Below are 20,793 nucleotides of genomic sequence, written 5' to 3'. Positions count from 1 at the left end.
AGAAAATGATACGTCCATAGGTTCATAATGAATTGTCACTTTCTATCACAGTTTGAATTTACCCTGATTGAAACTGAAGATTAAAGAAATAGAATTTATGAAAACAAGTATGAAGCAGTGACTTCTAGATATCAGTGAACAAATAATATGTTAAAAAATCTTCCCACGATTTTCATCATAAAATTGAACCAAAGCTTATTTATTTCCTGTGTTTGGCTCAACTTCTTAGACAATTTAGATTCAGTCTTTTTAAGAGGATTTTTTTTTTTTTTTAATCATATGCTGATTTGCTATATAGTTATATCAATATTTTTAAGTTATCCTTTTGGCATATTTTTGTGTACCTTGACTCACGGTTCTTACACTCAACCTTCATAGAAAACATTCATTCTAATTTATAATTCAACAAAATTCAGACATTAATAGCAGCAAGAACTCTTTCCTATTTAACTTTCCTACACAACTGTTTATTTTATTTTATTTTATTTATTTATTTTATTTTGGGTGTAGGGGAATCATCTATTGGTAAAGTTCTGCAGCAAGAGAGAGGCTGTTTAGAGGTGCCTATTTACAATGGCTTCTTATCTTGCCAAACTTGATTATTAGGACTGAAGTTTTCTGTCCCAAGTTTCTCTCTCCTGTTGATTTTTTTTTTTAAATTTCATTCAGAAGTATGTTGTGAGGCTAGAAGACATGGGAGAGAGATTGAGACTGAATGAGAAGTCTGAAAAAGAGAAAGAGGGATTCCAAGGGAAGAGTTAAGGGAAGGGAGCTGGAAACAAAGAAATGGAAAAAAGTTCTGAAAGCTGAGGTAGGGGAGTGACAGCTTATGTGGTAAGGCAGAAATTGAGTGAAATAATATATTAGGGACAAAGATATGCAAGGTCTGATTTAGGTGGGGTAGGAAACTGAGAGTGTGATGAGAAGCTGAAGGATCAGGGGCTGGGATTTAGTAGTTAATGAGAACGGGGTTAGGATGAAGAGATGGGAATGGGGGAGAGTGACCATAGGCAAATTGAAAGGATTAGGCAAAGAGAACTAAGCTTTGGAAGAATAGGAAGAAGTCTGAGCTCACTAGGGGTCATTTATATGTAAAGTTTGGAAGTGAACACAGGTTTCCTGCTTGTCTCCCTTCCTTTTCTGTCAACAAGTGTATTAAATCCTGTGGTTTCATTTAGTTCTCTTTCACACGTGTGATAACAAACAATGGCTCTTATTTATTTCATTAATACATGTGGCAAAGTTCTGTATGATAGTTTGAAATAAGCCACCTGACTCACATGGTTGCCAATGCAAAATTCCTCTCCTATTTTCTCTATTTTCAAACATAAGAAATTACATGTAGAAAGTTACATTCAAATAATATTAGGTTACTTGGAATTTAGAAATGCCAGACTTAAAATTGATGACATGATCACACACTATTTTTTTAACAGATTCTATTTCACTTGGCAATGGGGTTTTTAAGTATTTTATTTTTTTATTCATTCCTAATGCATGGTTAAAAGTTTATCTGCTGCATGTTTACTGCAACTACTGTGAATACTGAATTATTTGAGCCATGTTTTTGTTCAAATCGTTATGACGGCTTCACAGATATTAATTAAACTTTCCAGTGTCCTGTGAGATGAAGGAATGGGATATTTATCTATTTTGTAGATATCTGAATATTTCATTACCTACCTGTCTCTCATACCCGACTCTGGAGGCAGAAATATCTATTGCAAGTCTCAATCATTTTTCTTCTGGTAGGAAAGCCAAGGAAACATACTTATTATTCATAAAATGCATGAGACCTTTGAGCAGAGAATTATAAAAAAAGTTCAAAGTATTGCTTCCAATTACTACAACAGCATTTTATTAACGTGCAAAAATATTATTAACAGCCCTGAAGAGGGACCTTTTCTGTCTGCACTTGGCTGACATCTGGAATGCATGTTTCCTCTGCATTTAAAAATGCATTTTAAAAGTGTTCTGATTTAAAAAAAAGTCAAGATACTGCAAAATTACGTAAGCAATCAGAATCATAATATAAGTGTCAGTTCAACCACACTGTTGATGACAGTGCTCTAAGTTTGATGGGAAAGAAGTCAAGTAGTGTATTCCTTCTTGGTTCATGTATTACGTATAATTACAGGAAGATGGGAATTTGGACTTTTCACTTCTGATATTGTTATTGTGTTAGTCACAAGCAATGACATGCCTTTCTTAACATTTTTATTTTTTCTTGACAGTTCAGTTTTATTTCCTAGCTGCTAAAGCTCATTTTTATTCCTCTCTGGTGCTGAAGATGAGTTTGTTTGCCATCTTTGGAATACCACTGGATTTTGGGATGATCTAAAGAAAATCAATTTGCATAACCCTTCTACCTTTGTCTAAAGCTAGAAAGCCATTTTCAGTTTCAAATCCCTTTTCACTTTGACAGCAGAGAGGAGATGTTGTCCAACATCAATGGATAAAGATAAAGATAAAAAGTATATTCCTTTTTGTTTTTGTATGTCTTCAAGACACTCCACAGGTCTTTCAGATCAATTACATTTTCACAAAGTTGTTAATCACAAAATGGCTGAGGTTGGAAGGGACCTCTGGAAGTCCAACTTGCCAGCTGAAGCAGGCCCACCCAGAGCAGGTTGACCAGGATCATGTCCAGGCAGCTTTGGAAGATCTCCACAACTTCTGTGTGCAACCTGTGCATAGTAAAAAACACACTTCCTGATGTTCAGGTGCAATCTGCTGTGTTGTAGTTTGTGCCCATTGCCTTTTGTCACTGGGTACCACTCAATATAATAATAATATGCAACTCAGGCATGTGATTATCTCTTGCTTATGTGTTCCTCCTGATCACAGCACCTCATTACTACCGAGTTGTAATGGGTGGAAGAGCTCTGAGGGATAGACTAGGCCTTTTGAAACTGCCACATGAGCTATTGGTCAGGTCTCCACTTCATCAGTCTTGGTTTGGTGAAATGCTCACTAGTTACATCTCAGATGAATGATTCATTTAATCTGATAGCCTTAGTCAGTAGTCAGAAGTTCTCTTAGAAATTGGATGGGGAACTAAGATCTATTCTATCTGTTCATCCTAACTGTCTCCTAGATACTACTGTCCACCTAAAACAGTTGACAGAACAGCATGAGCATGATTCAGCACTGTCTCAGTAAAAAATTGCCCTCTTAATTCAAGTATCTGAAGAGTGCTCTATAAAATGTCAGCTGATTTTGTGTTGGCTTGGATGAAGAATGCTCATGTGCCTTTGGTATGGAATGCTTTTTTCTGGGAAAGAAAAACTTCAACACTTCCTTTTCATAGGAAATGAGAAGAGGACTGGTTTTGGAAAGTGACATACTAAAAGGTTCAAAACCTGAAAAGTAATGTAGGGTCTATCTGTATAACTTTTTCATTCGAGTTATTAATCAGATGAACTGTGTGGTCCTTCAGCAAGGAGTAAGGTATGGTTTAATGTGTTCACTAATATGATATCAGAGTGTCTCCTCCAGCCCAGACTAAGCCAATACACCCTTAGTGAAGTCTCTGACATGCATCGTTCTTCTATACCTGGAATTTGTACCAGGCATTTTGACAGGAATTGTTTCTGTGTTGCTACTGAAGCAGAATGTATCAGTGCAGCTCATTGTCACAGACATGACAAACATCTCGACAGACTTAGTCAAAGCAAAAGCAAGCTAAGTTATCAGATTTACAGTAGCATTGCTGTTTGTTTTGTAGAAGGAAATGTAACTACTTCGTTTTCTGTTGTCTTCTTTTTGTCATTCTAAATGCTGCCAAATCAATCAACTTTTACATGATAAGACTTGCCTTTTTGACCTTTTTAAATTATTATTAACTAGAGGTGATATATCTGTACAAACTTGGAATCAAACAATGCCAGTTCTGTTCTTTGCTTTTCCTTTGCTTGTTACATGCTTTTGGAAAATGGTGTCACTCACATGCTTGGTTGCTTCCTCTATTAGATCAATATCAAGTCCTTTTTCTTGCTGCTGTGAGGTTTCTACAAGTCTCAGGAACAGAATATACTCATTAACATCCCTGACTAAAAGTGTTCAACTTTGCAATTCCTTATTATTACTACAGTTCCTGCATCAGTAGCAAACGTTCTTGCTTAAATTCTCCTACAAATATTCTTGTTTTGAACCATGTGACATTTGCTATGGAATAAACTTAGGATAAGACACACACCACTTCTCAAAATAAATGAAAAAAATGCATTCCACAATTAAAAAGGACAGTGGTTTGGGGCCTTTCCCTCTTTCTTTTTTTTTTTTTTTTTTTTTTTTTTCCCCCATAATCAGGGATGGATTTGAAGGTTAACAAAAAGATCTGCCAAGAAATTGTGTTTCTAATAGCATAAGTAAGTAGCCGTCCTACCGGACTGTGTCAAGTCTTAATTGTTTAATTGAAAATCAGTCCAAACAGTGTAAATTTTTGAAGGCTGCTTTGCAGCAGCCAAGGCAAGATACATGGTTATGTTGAGCAATACCTACATAATGTGAATTGTAAAGAACGAGTGATCCTCAGGTGATGACAGCATTGCATGACTTGTCTTGAACTTTCTATCTGCATGTGCAATGATACTTGCTCATTGCATACAACTTCACACCTTACACTTGGGCAAGCTTTGTCCATATAAGATGAACATCTACTAATATTCTCTTAACCTCTTTTATATATATATAAATATATATACATAAATCTCTATTATGTTCTTTGTCTATTAAAGTTATTGAAAATATATTGTTACGTGTTTATTGCATGGATTATTCATGTAACATTAATTTTTAACTGAATTTTCTGATATATTTTGATTTTCTGGAACTGATTCTACAAACTCTTGGTTCCCAGTTTCTTAACCTCAGGCTTGCCAAATACATCTATTGTGCACGCAGTTAAAAGCTATCATTGGTGTCCTCTAATTCCTGGTATTCAATAAGACTAAGTGATTCATATAATTCAGATGCTTGATCTTGCAATTTTGCTCAATGATTTATTCCTGTTCACTTCAGCATAGCTATTTGCTGAATAGATTGGCAGCCTCTAAACTTAGCAAGGCCTTTTCAAAAGAAAATTTTGTTATTAGAAATGGTCAATTCTTTTCTAGCCAAGCTCTTCCCCAAGCTGAAACTTGTGAGAAAAAGACATGTTTTCAAAAACTCACCATATCAATTTAAAAGTTTTCTATACATAAATACAAAAAAAAAAAAATAAATTATCTGTATATTTATCTGTAAATCTATATATATATAAAAAGATTGAAAATCTGTATATCAACTTTGAAACATACCTCATTGACTTTATCCAATCAAAATGTTTCAGCTTAACCAAACTGATAGTTTGGGAGTTACTTCTGCTTGAAAACTTAAAATATTTATGTTCTGTAGTAATTTGGAAACGGAGACTTCAAATATAAAATGCTTATGTGACATGAAGACCTTTCGCTACCTAGAGGTTAGTGGTCCTTTGAGAGAACAGTGAAGTATCAGTAATAGGATACTAGTATTTTCAATATAAAATTAGTAACAAATCAAAATGAGTGGTGCAACTCTAACTAAGGGTTAGAAAAACTGATCTGTAATTTAAACTGGGAATTCAGCAAGCACTTTAATTACAAGAATAGTTTGATAATTGTGCCTACTTTAGAAGACAGATGAACAATTTGTGGATTATGAACATTATTCCTCTACAGTTTTTCTTCATTTATCATTGTTGGATTCACCTGCTTGCTAAATAAAAGTGAAATGGCTTATCATATGAGTCAAATGAATGTACTTAATTGTGATGAAACAGCAATGCTTTTAGGGAGTGCAGAAAAAAGATGTAGGACTGTTTTATATAATACGATAATAGCTTTCACTTAAGGAAACTATAACTGCAGCTCCTTGAAGGTAGGATTTCTGTTTGTTGCGTTCCACAGAACTGAATTTATACAGCAGGTGTTACAGAAGTTTGTTCTTCTAGAAACTGCACTTCAGTCTTTTCTATTGTTGTAGAATACTATTGTTTCCTTTTACTATTGTGGATCCATCAATTACAGCTTAGGAAAGAGTCTGACCTGGACACTGTTGATGCCATTATTTCTGAGTGGAGAGAAAAGAACTTGTAAGCAGCAGCATCTCAAAAACTTTCATGGTGTACTTACCTTTCAGAATACAACTCTGCTTACTTAACATACAATGATCTTTAACTGTTCTCATTTTCTGGTATTAATTTAGGAGATCTTCTTGTTGAGCAGGTACCTTGCAAGTGTTCTGAGATAAACCAGAATGCCTTATCTCTTAGGTCTGTAGGTTGACAGCTTGGGTCAGGTTTTCTAGGCTAAGAGTGGAAAGTTACTCAGGGCTCACTCCACTAGGCAGGTCCCCACTGTTGCCTACACCTAGCTGCTGCAGGGCTTGCATTAGTGATGTAAAAGATGAAGAGTAGAGTTGAGTTGTGTTATTTCTGATCCTGCAGCGTAGGCAGTGCTATGTTTGTGAGCTGGCTAGGTGGATGCATTAGCTATGTAGTATTAGATTACAGAGGCACTGCCACTGAATAACAGTTTTTCAGGTATAACTCAGGTATTTCCTTCTGCTTTGTGTAAGTCTCTGCTGAGGAGCTTTAATATGGTTCAGAATTAGTTCTCAAATCTCTTTGCACTTTCAGTACCTCTTCCATCAATGTATTTGTAAACTGCTTTCTGTTTTGTCAGTGTTGTTTTTACTCCAGGATCTATTAATATCATGTCACAGAGAATACCTGATTTCTCTGCTTACTCAACTCTTTCTGTGGATGAGTCAGAGGTAAGCTTGTTAAGTTTCATTTGGCTCTATGAATAGCTGCACTATGCATTTACTTGGGTATAGGACATATTTGGTTGATCCAAGAACTGAAGATGGCATAAAATTTGGTTTGCTTATTCATACAGATACCCAGTCTTCTGAAAGTGCTGACTATAGTCAGCTATTTATTGAACCAGATACTGATGTGTTTAAAACAACAAACTGGGTACCATCCAGGAGACAGAAATTATGTTTGATTTGCTACTAATGTTTCAGACCAGAATCACAATAGAAGCTTGAGGGAAATGTCACTAGCATATAACTAAAATACCAGAGGTGGATATAAGAATAACTAGGCCGTGTGGTTTTGTTCTCTTTATGATGTTAAAAAGGAGGGGTTTAAAATCTTCTCTATTGCTCCATTCAGTTGTTTTATTTTAATGTAATGTATTCCATTTCAGAACAGTTTTGGATATATGCAGGTCTGATTTTCCATTCTTTATGAGACAAAATTCTGAAAGTTTGAATGTGCCCTGACTGATTTTAAACTCACAGGTAGGCTTTTAAATGCTTTATATCTCCTCTGGCATGCCACAGGGGGCACGACAGCACACAGTCATGTGTCTAGGTGCTTAGCTTAGCATTTAAATCAATGTATCAAGGTTACACCTTCAAATTTACAAACTGTAAGAGATCAAGTCTTAGGTGATCAAGATACTCACCCTCCATGCATATATGTGCTCATCTGTTAAGGCACACTGATATTTTCTCTGCAAAGCAGACGAGCTGCAAAGCAGATAGTTTCATGCTATATATTCAGTGCTGTTTTACACTTTTCAAGACTTGCTATAGGGAAGATCTCTGTCAGATTGAAACTGTGTTTTGAAAATTTCATTTGCAATTTTTCTGAGCCAGTAGTCATAAAGAACTTATAACACGACTAGATGTGAATTAAACTGCAACTAAGAATATTTACTTTTCCTCTCTAACTTCCATTAAAAGACCACATTTGTTCTGCAAGCTATGATTCCAATGTGACAATGGATGGGATGTATGCCACATTTCATTTAATCACAAAAATGTTCCTGATAAGTTTAGAGAAAGTATCCACGTGCTTTAAATCATGTGCCTGTTCAGATTTCAAAGCTTGCATATGTAATAATTACCCAATTCCCTTTAAATTGCCAAACTGTTAAGAACAACACCAACTCCAATAGTCATCAGTATTAAGTTATTCATAGCACTCAGGCATCTGCTCAGACTTCAGACTGCAGAACTTCTTATCTAAAATCATGACACCAACAATTGCAGCTTCGTTGTTCTGTGACAGAAACCTTTTAAAAATCTTGACAGCAATAATTCTTTTTATCTCAACTAAGTCACAATATACCGGTCCCTTTGTCTTAACCCCAGGATACTTTAAGATGAACCTAGTCTTGCCCAACTGCAGTGTTATTGACAAGTGAAACCTTTTTTTTTTTTTTTTGTGCTTCATAATGCCTTTAAAAGCAGCCCAGACAATATTTGTCTCTGTAGCATGAACCCTTTCCAACTGATCATTGCCATTGTATCTCTTTAGATTTTTAGTATTTGTCTAATAGAGAATACAAGATCATATATACGTAAATCCAGAGCTCTATTTGAAGTTGGCCACCCTAAAATGAAATAGAGAGGTCTTAAAATGTCTTGCAAAGTATGGTCTGGGCTTATCAGGGCCAGAAATATACTTTCTATGGAGAATATTTTATGGCTTACAGCACCTGCTAAGAGCATGTTGGGACGCTGCATTAGCATCAATGAACAGAGAAAAGATAAACAGGCTACAGAGTCATAAAAGACCTCCTTATCTAGGAGTTGGGTTCTCTGTCCCAGCATGGGATCAGTTGGATCTGATTTTGCTTTCTTTGGGATTTTCCTTTGTAGTAATTGTCTTAGAGTGATTCACGTTAAGAACAGGCTAAATGACTGAATGGGCTGTAGAGTCCACTTTCCTCTCCATCAGAGGAAAACACAGGCATATTCACTGCCACTGGCACTGATTTGCTGCACTCTTAAGTTACACTCCAAGTGAGAAATAGCTGACGCAGCTTGGAACATAGTTATTAGTTTCAATATGACCTGAACTTCCATCTCTTATTTGTCCTCAAGAGTCTTTGACTGTAAACTGTTTTAATTTCCTTCTCATTTCTCCCTTCTAACTTGATCTCTCCTTTTGCTTTTGTACTTGTTGCTTCATCCTTTTATTTTCTCCTGCTGTGTTTTTTTTTTTGTGTGTGTGTGTGTTTTGTTTTATTTTTTTTTATTTTTTTTTCCCTACAAATAATAAAAGGTTGCTCTCAGTTTCTTTCAGGCAAAGCTTGTTTTATACCATACAATCTCTCCTCCTCAGGGCCTTTCTTCAAACCCTAAAGTATCTCTAGCTCTTATTTCTTTGGGGTGGTCTACAGAACATGCCCACTACCTCAGCAGAGAGCAGCTGCTCAAGCATTGGAACTATAAGGTACTCTAAAATTAGCTCTTTTATTTCCCAATAATTCTTCTGTAATCTTTCTCCTTTTCTGCAAGCCAGTGCATGCCGTATTTGCCTTTGATTTCAGCTAGAGCCTGTTTGGATGCTGAAGAGCTGTAATGGCAGTGATGGGTTGGAATAAGTTCATACTGTGGTCAGAGCAATTAAGGGTTATTTATGCACCTGGGCCCTGACAACAATATGGATAAATATTGTTTGTGCTACTTTAAAAAGCATTACAAAGCACCAAAAAAGCTTTCACTTGTCAATAATGCTGCCATTGGACAGGGCTAGATTCTCCCTGGGGTTAAAAGCAGAGGACCTGCATATTGTGTTTTTACTGAGATAAAAAGAGTTCTTGCTGACAAGATTTTTAAAGAGCTTCTGTCAAAGAACAATGAAGCTGTAATTATTAGTGTTATTATTTTAGTATGAGCTAAGAAGTGCTGCAGTCTGAAGTCTGAGCAGATGTCTGAGCGTACATTTGTAAAGGGTACCATTAAATAATTATAACATTAACATAACATTAAATACTGTAACATTATGCAACAATCAGACATTTGAAAAACGATTTCCACAGAAAAATGTTGATTCTCTAATGTTTATCTGCACATGCAGAAAAATCACATGGGATCATAAATTGAAAAATAAACTTAACATCAATTGTAGGAGATAAGAGTAAGTCTTCTAAGCCAAAAAGTTATTAGAAAAAAAGCAATAGCCATTTCTTACATGCTCTGATGCTATAGATGCTCAAATGGCTATTCAAATATCATCTAAGAATCTTTACTGGATGAAAAAAATGCAAACATTTCCTTGCAGCTTTTAGAGATTTTTTTTCAAGAGCTTGTTTTCATATTTATTTCAATTAAGTTTTATAGATGTGTTTTCCTCATGCCCTTAACAACTGACTTTCCTGGCAGATGAAATTAAATGTGTTTGACTTTGGTAAACATACAAAACTTAAGAAAAACATAAACTTTGGAAAAACATATGTTTTTGTAAGTCTGCCTGGTTTGAAGGAATCTGATTTGGCCTTCTTCCTAATACATGCCTTAAATCAATCATACACTTTTTACTCTTCATTTTTTCATTCAGTTCACAATCAAAATATGACAACAGAATTGTAGATGTGGCTGAGATTCCAGTCAGAAAATTCTTATTATTACGAGCCTTTTTCCTCGAGATACTTTAATCGACTTCCAGTCGTGTTATCAATGATCAATAATTTGAGTTGGGAAAGAAACAATTGCCGATGAGGTCTTCCTTCTCAGAAAGGTAAAATAGAATTCAGTTGCAGATAGATAATTTTAAATTACTTTTAAATTTAAATTACTTTTGGTTGATTTCTACATTCTGAGGAGAGTGAATGTAGATTTCACTGGTCGTGTTTTCCCTTCCCCGTATTCCTACTTTTGGAATGTGAAAAGTCAAAGTCCAGTCCTAATTTTTAATGAAGATGTAATTAGCATGCTGGAATTTTTGAAAGTCATAATTCATCTTTTTTCTTCAGGATGATTTTCCTTACAAGTTCTGTAACGTAAGGTCTTATTTCTTCAACAGAGACAGTAGAGTCCCAGGCCTTTACAACTTTCCCATTGGGGCCTACCAGGTATTTCCAGAAGTTCCAGGTTGGTTCTTCTCCTGTAGAATCTACAGGGAAGAAAAAACAAAGAAACAAACAAAAAAACATTAGCCTATTGATTACCATCTCAGAGTAAGAAGGAATGTAAAATTAAGAGGGAGTTCAGAGTGAATATTAAGATGAATTTTCTGACATGGAGATTTAACTAGACAGTAGTGCCCTGGAAAATGATGGAAAACTAACAGGGAAACAAAAGGAACGCAAGTTTCACATGATGTGTCTGCAATGACAACCCCACTACAAAAAACAGAAATTAAAGGACATGAAGGGGATTAAGGGAGTGTTGGCTAGCAGAAAGATCTACAATGGACACCTAGAGGGAGGAGTACTTTGGGTAGCCAAAAATAATACTAGCAGCACACCTCTAAATTCAGTGGAACATGGGTAAACATTGTGGTGCTGGCAAGAATAAGAAACAGTATGGTTCTTGCAGAGTACAGCTCATGTAATGCCATGTCATACTGGTCTTTACTATATATCATTCCTGGAAGATACTCCATTCACATTGGATAAAGGTTGTTATTTTAGTTTGGCATTTAAATGGCATTTAGAGCATCCATTCAGTGCCTGAAAAGTAGATCCTTGAGAATATTTTGTTTTACAGTGTATTTTGTTAGCTGTCTGCTGAGAACCAGCAAAACCTCTTCAGGTCTCAGTGCTAGCTATAATGCAGATTAGAGCTGGAAGAACTGTGCAGTAAGGCTCTTTCAATGTTTGGTAAGGAATGAGGAAGGGAGTATTCAAGGTCATCTCTTAGTGCTTGGTTTCGCCTTTTGATTGAAGAAGTAAATTATACAGACGCTTTTCTTCCACTTATCCTCAGCTCTTCACATGACTCTCATAAATCCAACCTGCAGCAGTTGTGTCAGAGGAGACACATTTACTAGATTACAAAGTGGAAAAATTAAGATAAGGGGTTGTATGCATACAGGAGAATATTTCAAGACCTGTATTCCACGTAGCAGTTTATTAGACTAGCCTTACAAGGTGTTTGTTATTGTAGGGTCTTTATCTCTTGAGATCTATTTAAAAGGCTAAACAAATCTGTCATGGATGCATAGACAGAAATCCTGCCTTGTGCAGGAGGATAGACCGGATGACTTTTGAGCTCTCCTGACACTTAAGAACTGTAATTCCGTGAACACAGTTATAGGTAACCTTTTTTGATGAGATGGTTTCCTATGTCAGAGGAATTCTGTGCTGGGGAAACAACCCTCCAGTAGCCCAGATTACTCACCAATTAAGTACTTGAAGGCAGGAATTGCACCAGCTCCACTGACTGCGATTTTGCTGAACATAGGAAAGGTGGCACCATAAGTCTTTCGTGCAAAGCTCTCAATTTCTTTATTAGTGTCTGGTTCTTGCTGCCCAAACTGATTGCATGGGAACGCCAGCACGTTGAAATGATAAGGACCAAGGTCTTTCTGTAACTGTTGCAAGGCCTTGTAGTGGCTGTCTGTAAAACCACATTCACTTGCAACGTTGACAACTAAGGACACCTGAAGAACAAGAGAAAAAGAAATGTGCTGCATGTGTCAGTTTTCCAACAGGTAGGCTGGGATGCAGATTATTTTCAGAAAATAAGAATGTCTGCAGAACTGGGACTGAACACTCATATTTGAAACTACATTGAATTGCCAATAGGTAGCCATGAAAATAATCAAGAAACTTAAACTCCCAGTTTACAGAGAACTTGCATGTCTCTGTTCTGCCTTTTGGATAGTTTCTAGGCATATTTAAGAAATGACCATCTAACTGAGGTACTCTGAGCTGCATGAAAAAAATAATTCAAATTAGTGTTTGTTTGTTTTGACTGTCCATTTCTCTGTTGTACAGCATCTGTTGTGCAGCATCTACCCTTGTAAAGAATTTATTACTCATACAGAACTGGTTGATCCATTTATCATTGCCAGCGTAGATATCTTGACCTGGAAGTTAATAGCAGCAATTAGAGGATTTTAGGTTGGTCTATGCCATATGGACTGTAAAATTTCACACCCTGTCTAGAATAAGTCTACTCATTTGTGATGAAATGGCAACATATTTTGCATTAAGGTTTATTGCCTCAGTTACAGATTCTGAGTGGTGAAGAATGTACCCACTCTCCTTTGCAAGAGTTAATCCTGTAGATGACCATCTTTGATGATGTGTGCATCATGTCAGTCAGACAATGCCATCAAGCACTTATCTGCCTGCACAGATGAGGCAGAGAGGAAAATGCCAAACACAGACAAGCATTGTGTGGAAATAGACACACGTGTAAGGAGTACATGGTAGAACAGAATGTGCCAAGAATTTGTTGAGGAAATTAAGTGATCTAACCCTGAGCTGATGCATTTTACACAGTTTCTCAAGGCCATGAAGAGCTTCCCGATGTTTTTGAGATATTTTATTCTTTAACTCCTAGAATTTGTTTTTAGACTTACAGGTTTTATTATCGTTATGTATTTTTAAATTTACAACTCATTCTACATAAATTGAGCCCACACTAAAGTTTTCTTGAGAGTGGATTCAAGCTGAATGTTGTAGACCTTTTAGATACGATATGAATTTATTAATAAAAATAGCATTACACCGTTTATAGTGAGATTTCTTTTACATATAACTACATGCTATTCTTTTTTCAAGCCATTCTGTAAGAGCAATAAGCCAATATTTTTATGCACCCAGAAGATGAATATCAAGCATAGTGCAGAAGAACCATTATGATTTGGGAACCAAATTTCTACCTGGTTTACAGCGTATTCAGTGGGTTTCTACAGATTATACATCAGCCCAGCAGTCGCTTCTTCATTCTTAAATTGAAAAAAAACTTTGAATTCAATTTGGTGTCAGTGGGAGTCAGCAGTGCTGGAGAGCCCAGTGCAGCAGGCTTTCAGGAAAGCCTGAAGCTTGGACACGTTAATTGACCTGATCAGAGTTACGCAAGAAGTAGCTGCAGGGCAAGAAAAGAAGTAAAAAATTCCAACTCCAGTCCTCGTACTCATGTCTGTAACTATTGGCTTTGCTCAATTTAAACTTGGGATTCGAATGTTACTATTGTTCCATGTTCCTATGCATCTGTTTTTTATATAAAATATATGAAATATCAATGGAGTACATCAACATAAATTATATAATATATGAAAAACAAATGAGTAATTGTATATAGCACTTTTAAGGCCAAAACCCCCAGTGGCATATAAAAGCTTATAACCTGGGTAAGGCAGGGATAATAGGGTGATATACCTAAGGGGGTAGGAAGCAGTAAAGAAAAAAGGTAAGGAGAAGCCAGTGTTTATAATTTCTTATGCAAAACATTAGCACTTTGTGTATTTAGAGCATTGTATAAGTATGTGGCTGTATTTAAAATGGTTTCTGAGTGGCACTTTGGTTTTCCCTGGAAGACAGGTAATCTTACAAGGCAGAAATTGCTGTAATCTTCTTTGCGCTGTAGTGTCAAGAGAATGCAATCTAAGCAATCCCTGTGGACTCACATATAAAGTATTATCTGGAGCCATCTAGCTAACCTTCAAAGCATCACATTCATTCAGATTACATTTAGAAGCTCTATTTGAAAGTTTAAATATATGCCGTATAACTTGTTTTTGTTCTTTTCTTTTTCTTTTTTTTTTAAAGAGGTAGTGATTTTACGACGCATTTCTGTTGCTGACGGTCAGCATTTCATATAAAATATATGTACTGAATAGAATGATTGCTAAAAACTTTTTCCAAGTTATCTTTTAAGTGTTTCTATCTGGTACCACAAGCGATAAAATGTGGTGATTTGTATTTAACTTTAATTAACAACAGTTACTCTTTTTGTTCTCATTAAGAGACTGTACTTCGACTCCTTACAACTATTAATGGTTGAAATTAAGCTCAGTACTCCTCCTGACTGACTTCTCTCACACCTTAGACTCAGAGAGTGCAAGCCAAGCACACCACCTAGTGTGCAGCACCAACAATTCACCCTGGACCTTTCAAAAACGATTTAATTTAAGCTGAATTCTGCATAAACGGTTGTCTTATCTTTTAACCCTATCCTTTCCTTCCCTTTCCTTAGAAAACCCATTCATTCTAGTACTGAACTCATTTAGTTAACATTGCAAATGCAGTTCTTGGTTTACTTAACGTTTACAGTGTATCACCTTGAGGAAATCCATAGAGATTTAAGAATCTGCTATAAGCTTCAGGTAATCCTTTGTGGATCTTTCAGCAGAGACAGTAGATACTTGGGATTTTAGACCAGGAGTTTCTTAATTGGCCCCTTCTAGCTGACGGGAGGAGAAACTGCGAGGGTCACATTACACCAACTCAGAATTGTTAACTTTAGGGACAAAAATAGCAATAGTCTGTACAGTAATTAAGTATCTATATCCTGTATTTACACACATTCAGTGATACTACATTCCCTGCCAGCAGAGAGCTATGATGCAAAGTGCCTCCCATTATTTTCAATAGTAAAACAATACTTTACATTGTTAAAATGCCTAATGCTTTACATTATTATAGTACCTTTGCTTCAGGATTCCCAAGGCACTGCTCTAGTGTGCTTAATTATGCCTCGGTACATTGTACTCAGCTGTGGTAGGCAGGCAGGTACTATTATATGCAGATGGGTATAAACAAAGCAGGGAACAGTTGACAACTGGGAGTTCTGGCTCCCAGGTAAACCCTATTTTTGGAAAGACTGCTGCTTACTTAGAGCACATCTGAGAGAGGTCATAAAATAAAATAGGGGCTTTCTTGATTTAGGTAGGTGTTCTAGTAAGATGAATATTATCTGAACTCTTTTAATTCTTTTCTAATGACTAATCACTACCCATCATGTTTAAGGCAGGTGAGTCAACATCACTCTGATAGCCTGGATAAAGTATAGGAGGATGGCCTTCTGGTGTAACAGAGCAAAACAGGCAGCTTCTTGATCTATGGCACTTGTGGTATTTTTTAAATTCTATTTTACTAATTATAATGGTCCTCCCTTTCTCTGCTTTCAGGGAGATGTAGTATCATACCTATTTTGTAGCCTGTACCAAACTTTTAGAATTCTGGTAAATGTAATTTCTTATGCCTTCATAAAAAGAGAGTTCTCCCTCAACTCCTTTGATAATTTTGTTAAAGTGGAGGCCAAGTTATGTTTGTGCATATTTACTTCAGGAAAAAAAAAAAAAAGTTGTGTTTTAAAAACGTTTATTATTTATGAATGGTACGTAGTACATTTCTTATTTACTACATAAGTTGTGGTACTCGTAATTTATATCAAAATGCACTTGACTGGAAATTGAATTAATATCAGTCAGCCTCACTTTTCTTCTGGGTAAGAAAATTTTACCTCTGTGATCTGAGTATGTGCTAATTTGTATCAATAATGAGTTATTGAAGAAAGATCCTGCAAGCCATGAATTGCACTTACTGGTTCTACTCAGCATGGCTCTTGTGTTTTTAGAATTAGCAATTTTTTTTCTTCTCTACTCTGGAAATTTTCTGAGTTTTTCAAATCCCAGTTAGTTTCTTGACTACAAAACAAATAACTATTTAACTAAATCAGTTGAGTGACAGAGTTGAAGAAAATACTTTCGCTACATCTGCTAGAAAGCTTAAGGCTGTTAAATCTGGTTTAGCAATTAGCAGACTATTGTTCCAGGGCTAACTAGTGACTCACTTTCTTTAAAACATCAGCAGCACGTACATAGTACTTAATATATTATTTGCATTCTTTTAATTGTTTTAAAATAGTGTGATAAGCCTACATCTTAGCATTACTTATCTAACCACAGATTGAAGCAAGTTTATTTTAAGAAATAAATGGGAGCTTTAATTAACCTTTGTTTACCTTAATAATGAGCTCTGACAGTGTAATGACAGAAAGGGGGTGTTTTACTGTTCTAAATTAGCTACACATTCTGATGTGCATTCTCAAACAGCAGCTGGACTGAACGTTGATAGGCTCTCTGAATGCAAATCTCTTTGTTCCATACAGAAGCTGGTCATCCCTTTTTTGAAATGAACTATTCCATATAGCCTAGCAGAGACCAAGGAGGATGGCGTTACCTTTGCCAAGGTATGGCTCTAGAGCTCTCCCTTAAGAAACTAGTCACCCATCAAGGACAGGCTGCTGTCAGTGCCAGTGGAGATGCAGATGCACACCTCTAATCTGTTATGAGACACAACAGCAGGCTCTGCAGCTTGTTAGGGAGGGGGTAAACACCCACAGATCTCTGTGGAGTGGCTGGAAGAAATTCCTCTGAGTTTCCCTTTTACTCCTCTCCATGTGGATTCTGGCCCTAAAGTAAAACTGCAGGTGGTATTTGCTTATTCAGACAGATTTGCAGATGACCTGCAGACAAAACACACCACACTGACAGGTTTTATTGACAGAGCCTTTGGAAGGAACTCCTTAAAGGGGGCGGGGGGGCAAATATTGCTTCACATTAGATTTTTTTTTTTTTTTTTCAGTATAGGTATTTAGGTGTGCATTAGACCAATTCTGCCCTATCCACTAACTAAATTGCAAATGCCAGAGGAGGGAGAGGACTTTGACCAGATAAGAGGCTCTCATTTGATTCAAATCCACGAGTATTCCCCTTTCTGCTTAGCTCAGGAAAATGTACCTATCCCATGGGCCTTCTCTCATCTTCCTGCAAATGCTTGTGACCCATCGTTGTGGAGCAGTAAGCTCAATAACCTCAGTGAGGTACCCGAGGAGAGTGAAAAGGATGGTGAAAACACAAAGCTGAGGCTAAAGGTGAAAGTGAGTAGTGGCACCTGCCCTTCTGGATAGCAGCTAAGCACTTGGAGCACCTGGCTGTATCACTTAAGATGTGGCACTTGACTGCTAAGTGTGGAGGCTGTGGGGTTTGTGATGTTTTTAGTTTCTGGAATTTGTGAACCTGGCTACAAGAACTTTATAGTGTTATGTCCCCCTCCTTGGGCTAACCTCCCTCTTCTCTCTTCCACGGGGACTAAGCATCTTTCTTAGATTGTCAAACCACTAAAAAAAAAAAAAAATCAAATTACATTCAGGGCAATTGTTTTTAAACTGGTAAGCTCTGCCTAGAACTCCTTAACGTAATATATAAATGAAATTTAGAAGACATCATAAAATAATGTGCATCTTCTTGCCCTTCTTCATATTGTTCTCTGTCATTCTAAAATCAACAAATGGAATAGGAGGATGTTGCTACAGTTTTACTGTGCACCAATACTAAAATACTTATTTTATCAATAAATCACTTTTTTATCACCTTTTTTTTTTTTACTAATGATGGCAAAATGTGTTAAGTCCACTAACCACTGGTTAAATCCCTTTGTAAACGCAGAACTTCAAAAAGAGATGGAATTCAGGGAAAAATAATCTACTGAAAGTCATGCAGTAAAAAGGCAGAAAAAAAACTCCAAAAGTAAGCTGTACAAAGGTGCAAACTTCCTGTGCTTCTAGTTTAATAGCTGCAATCCAGTGCAATTCATCTTGCTGCACGAAGGACAGGCACAGAGGCATTCCTTGCCTGCCACGTATACAGGGAGCAGCCTGCAGAAGGAAAAGACTCGCCACACACAGGGGTTAGACTTGCAAACGTTTTATTTACAGTGCAAAGACCTACGGAGCGCTATCAAAGCAAGCTTACAGGCAACACTCCAGATCAGTTAAAGAAGAGTCGTAAATACAGATCTATCTGCATGCATGCACCGAGTTAATAATGAACAATCTCTTCTCCCGCACTTGGTTTCCGCAGACATGCAAGGACTGGCTGCTAGCGCCCCAGAGCTGCCCACCGCCGTGCAGACTTACCGAGCCCCTGTACTTCTCCAGAGAGACTAGCTTGCCCCTGATGTTTACAACTTTGAAAGTGTAAAAATCAGTCTCTTTCTGCTGCGTAGCGGAAAATGCTAAGAGCAGGAGTGCTGCAATTGCAAGGAGCATGGCTAGAGGGATGAGAAAAACTTTGGGGAAGGAAGAGGACGGCTTGTGCTCCACACTGCCCTCAGGATCTAGCATGCTGCACGACCGCGCTGCAGAGACACTTGCCACAATAGCAAAACCCTGCCGGAAAGAAGGGACTGCTGCAAACGGAGCTTTTGCAACAGTCTGGCTCCTGCAGAGGTTTAGTAGAAGCTGTGTTAACATGCAAAACCTCAGGGGCATGTATTTATGGAGGATTCAAATAGGCTAAACCAGAGTGTTTCATTGTGGTAGTGGTGTGTTAAGGGAGGCCGTTTATGGGTACAACACCTACTTCCTTCTGCTTGAGAATAGCAACGCTGTGTCTGTGGGATGCCAGATCTAGAGGTTGGCTTTAACCATGTCCTAGGGAAATAAGGGATAGAGGTTTATGATTTTTGATGGACCTGCAAGTGCATTACTTTTTTTTAGTATCCTGACTATAGCATCTGGTAACTATGATGTAATGTCAAAGGATACCGGTGGCTTGGTTGCTAATGGTTACAGCTGCGAGTGCTCAGAGCAAGAGTCCCAGCATACAGTCGGCAAAAACTGAGAATTACAGACATGCCACACACAATATCACGTGCAATGGAGCACTGTTTGTCAGGCCTTCAGGAACTTCTCCTCTGTGAGCACTTGGTTTGTGACAAGTGACAGGGTGATCTAGGAGAAAGCACATTACCAAGGAGGTTTCACGTGAGAAAGAAGCATTAAGCATTGGGAACTAAATTTGGTACCAAAGCTTTCAGTTTTCAGAGCCATGCCACTGCCTCAGGATCGGTGCACTAATGCCCTCCTTGGGTTGTCTGCATGAAAAACCAGCCATTTCTATCATTTGCTACTGTGCCTGCAGGAAGAAAAGGATTTGTATGTACAAGATAACAACAATAGAAAGCATTTGATGGTCATTGATTTTTTTTTTTTTTTTTCTTGGACTAAGAAACTGGCCGTCCATGCCTCTGACTGATACTTCTTGGCAAAGAAGAGCAAAATGCAGAGATTTACAGAAAACAATTAAGTAGCATATCCAAGGCATATTGGAAATCCATCTTTTGAAGAGCAAGTTTTATTTCTTAATCTTACTGTGTGATTTTCTTTTTTCTTTTTTAACTGGAAGTTCTGGTAGATTGTTGGCAGCTTGATTAAATTTGGTTAGGTAATTCAAGCATAAGTGGCATTACTGAAAGTGCAGAAGCCATGTGTAACTAGTTCAAACATTAAACGACAGGTTTTCAATATTTCAGATTGAGCATGTTTTTATGTATTTCAGCTTCGGTAGACATCTAACATCAAGAAATCATGCAATATTCTACGTGGATGAAAAATCTTCTACCGTGCTGCCTATGGGGAAGATACCCAGTGCTAAGAAGCTGAAGTTCTCATCTCCACAGGTAAATGCCATTTCCTGTATACTTTTCTGCCTGTAATATTGACCAAGAACTAAGTATGATTTCTTCACTTTATAAATAAATCATCTAAGAAGCTTTAAAGAGTTTCTTAACGCACATCTGGAGATAGAGAATGGGGCTTTTATATACTCCGTACTTTTAAATAAATAAATACAAGTGAATTCTAAAAATAATCAAATTAGTCCAACAATTAAAATAATGTAACTTGCTTATCTTTTTTTTTTTTTTTTTTTTTTTTTTTTTGCCAGAAAATTAAAAATAAATCTACAATACACTTCAGCATTATTTTTAGGTATAATGATATAGTAGTTTTGGTATGGGGCTACAAATAAGGCATCACACTGCAACATGAGACAAGCGAGGTTTTGCTCTGGATAGGGGCTTCATAAATTCTGCTTCCAACAGTTTCATGTTTATTGTCTCTGATTCCTAGACAAAACTCACTTGCTTTTAGAATTACATTTTCCTCCTACAAACTCAGCCCAGAATCTGAATGCTTTTGATCACTGTCACTGAATTAGGAATTCTT

The 20,793-nt window shown here is 36.9% G+C and overlaps 1 protein-coding gene and 1 long non-coding RNA gene across 2 annotated transcripts; one reads left to right on the top strand and one right to left on the bottom strand.

Annotated features, from left to right (window-relative positions):
- Positions 1-7,728: 7,728 nt before the first annotated feature.
- Positions 7,729-20,108, bottom strand: GPX7 (glutathione peroxidase 7). Its single transcript, XM_084528678.1, has 3 exons — positions 18,703-20,108; positions 12,169-12,430; positions 7,729-10,939 (listed from the first exon to the last, which is right to left on the bottom strand). The coding sequence occupies exons 1-3, from the start codon at positions 19,054-19,056 to the stop codon at positions 10,776-10,778; spliced, it is 780 nt and encodes a 259-aa protein (XP_084384804.1). The 5' UTR covers positions 19,057-20,108; the 3' UTR covers positions 7,729-10,775.
- LOC311441052 lies at positions 15,554-18,940 on the top strand. Its single transcript, XR_014695765.1, has 4 exons — positions 15,554-15,668; positions 16,894-16,974; positions 17,510-17,664; positions 18,233-18,940. It is a non-coding gene; the product is annotated as an uncharacterized lncRNA (long non-coding RNA).
- Positions 20,109-20,793: the final 685 nt, after the last annotated feature.

The sequence above is a fragment of the Aythya ferina genome (assembly GCF_964211825.1).
Source record: "Aythya ferina genome assembly, chromosome: 8".
NCBI classification, from domain to species: domain Eukaryota; kingdom Metazoa; phylum Chordata; class Aves; order Anseriformes; family Anatidae; genus Aythya; species Aythya ferina.
The sequence above is the reverse complement of the archived record's forward strand: the minus strand, read 5'-3'. Positions and strand labels throughout refer to the sequence as shown.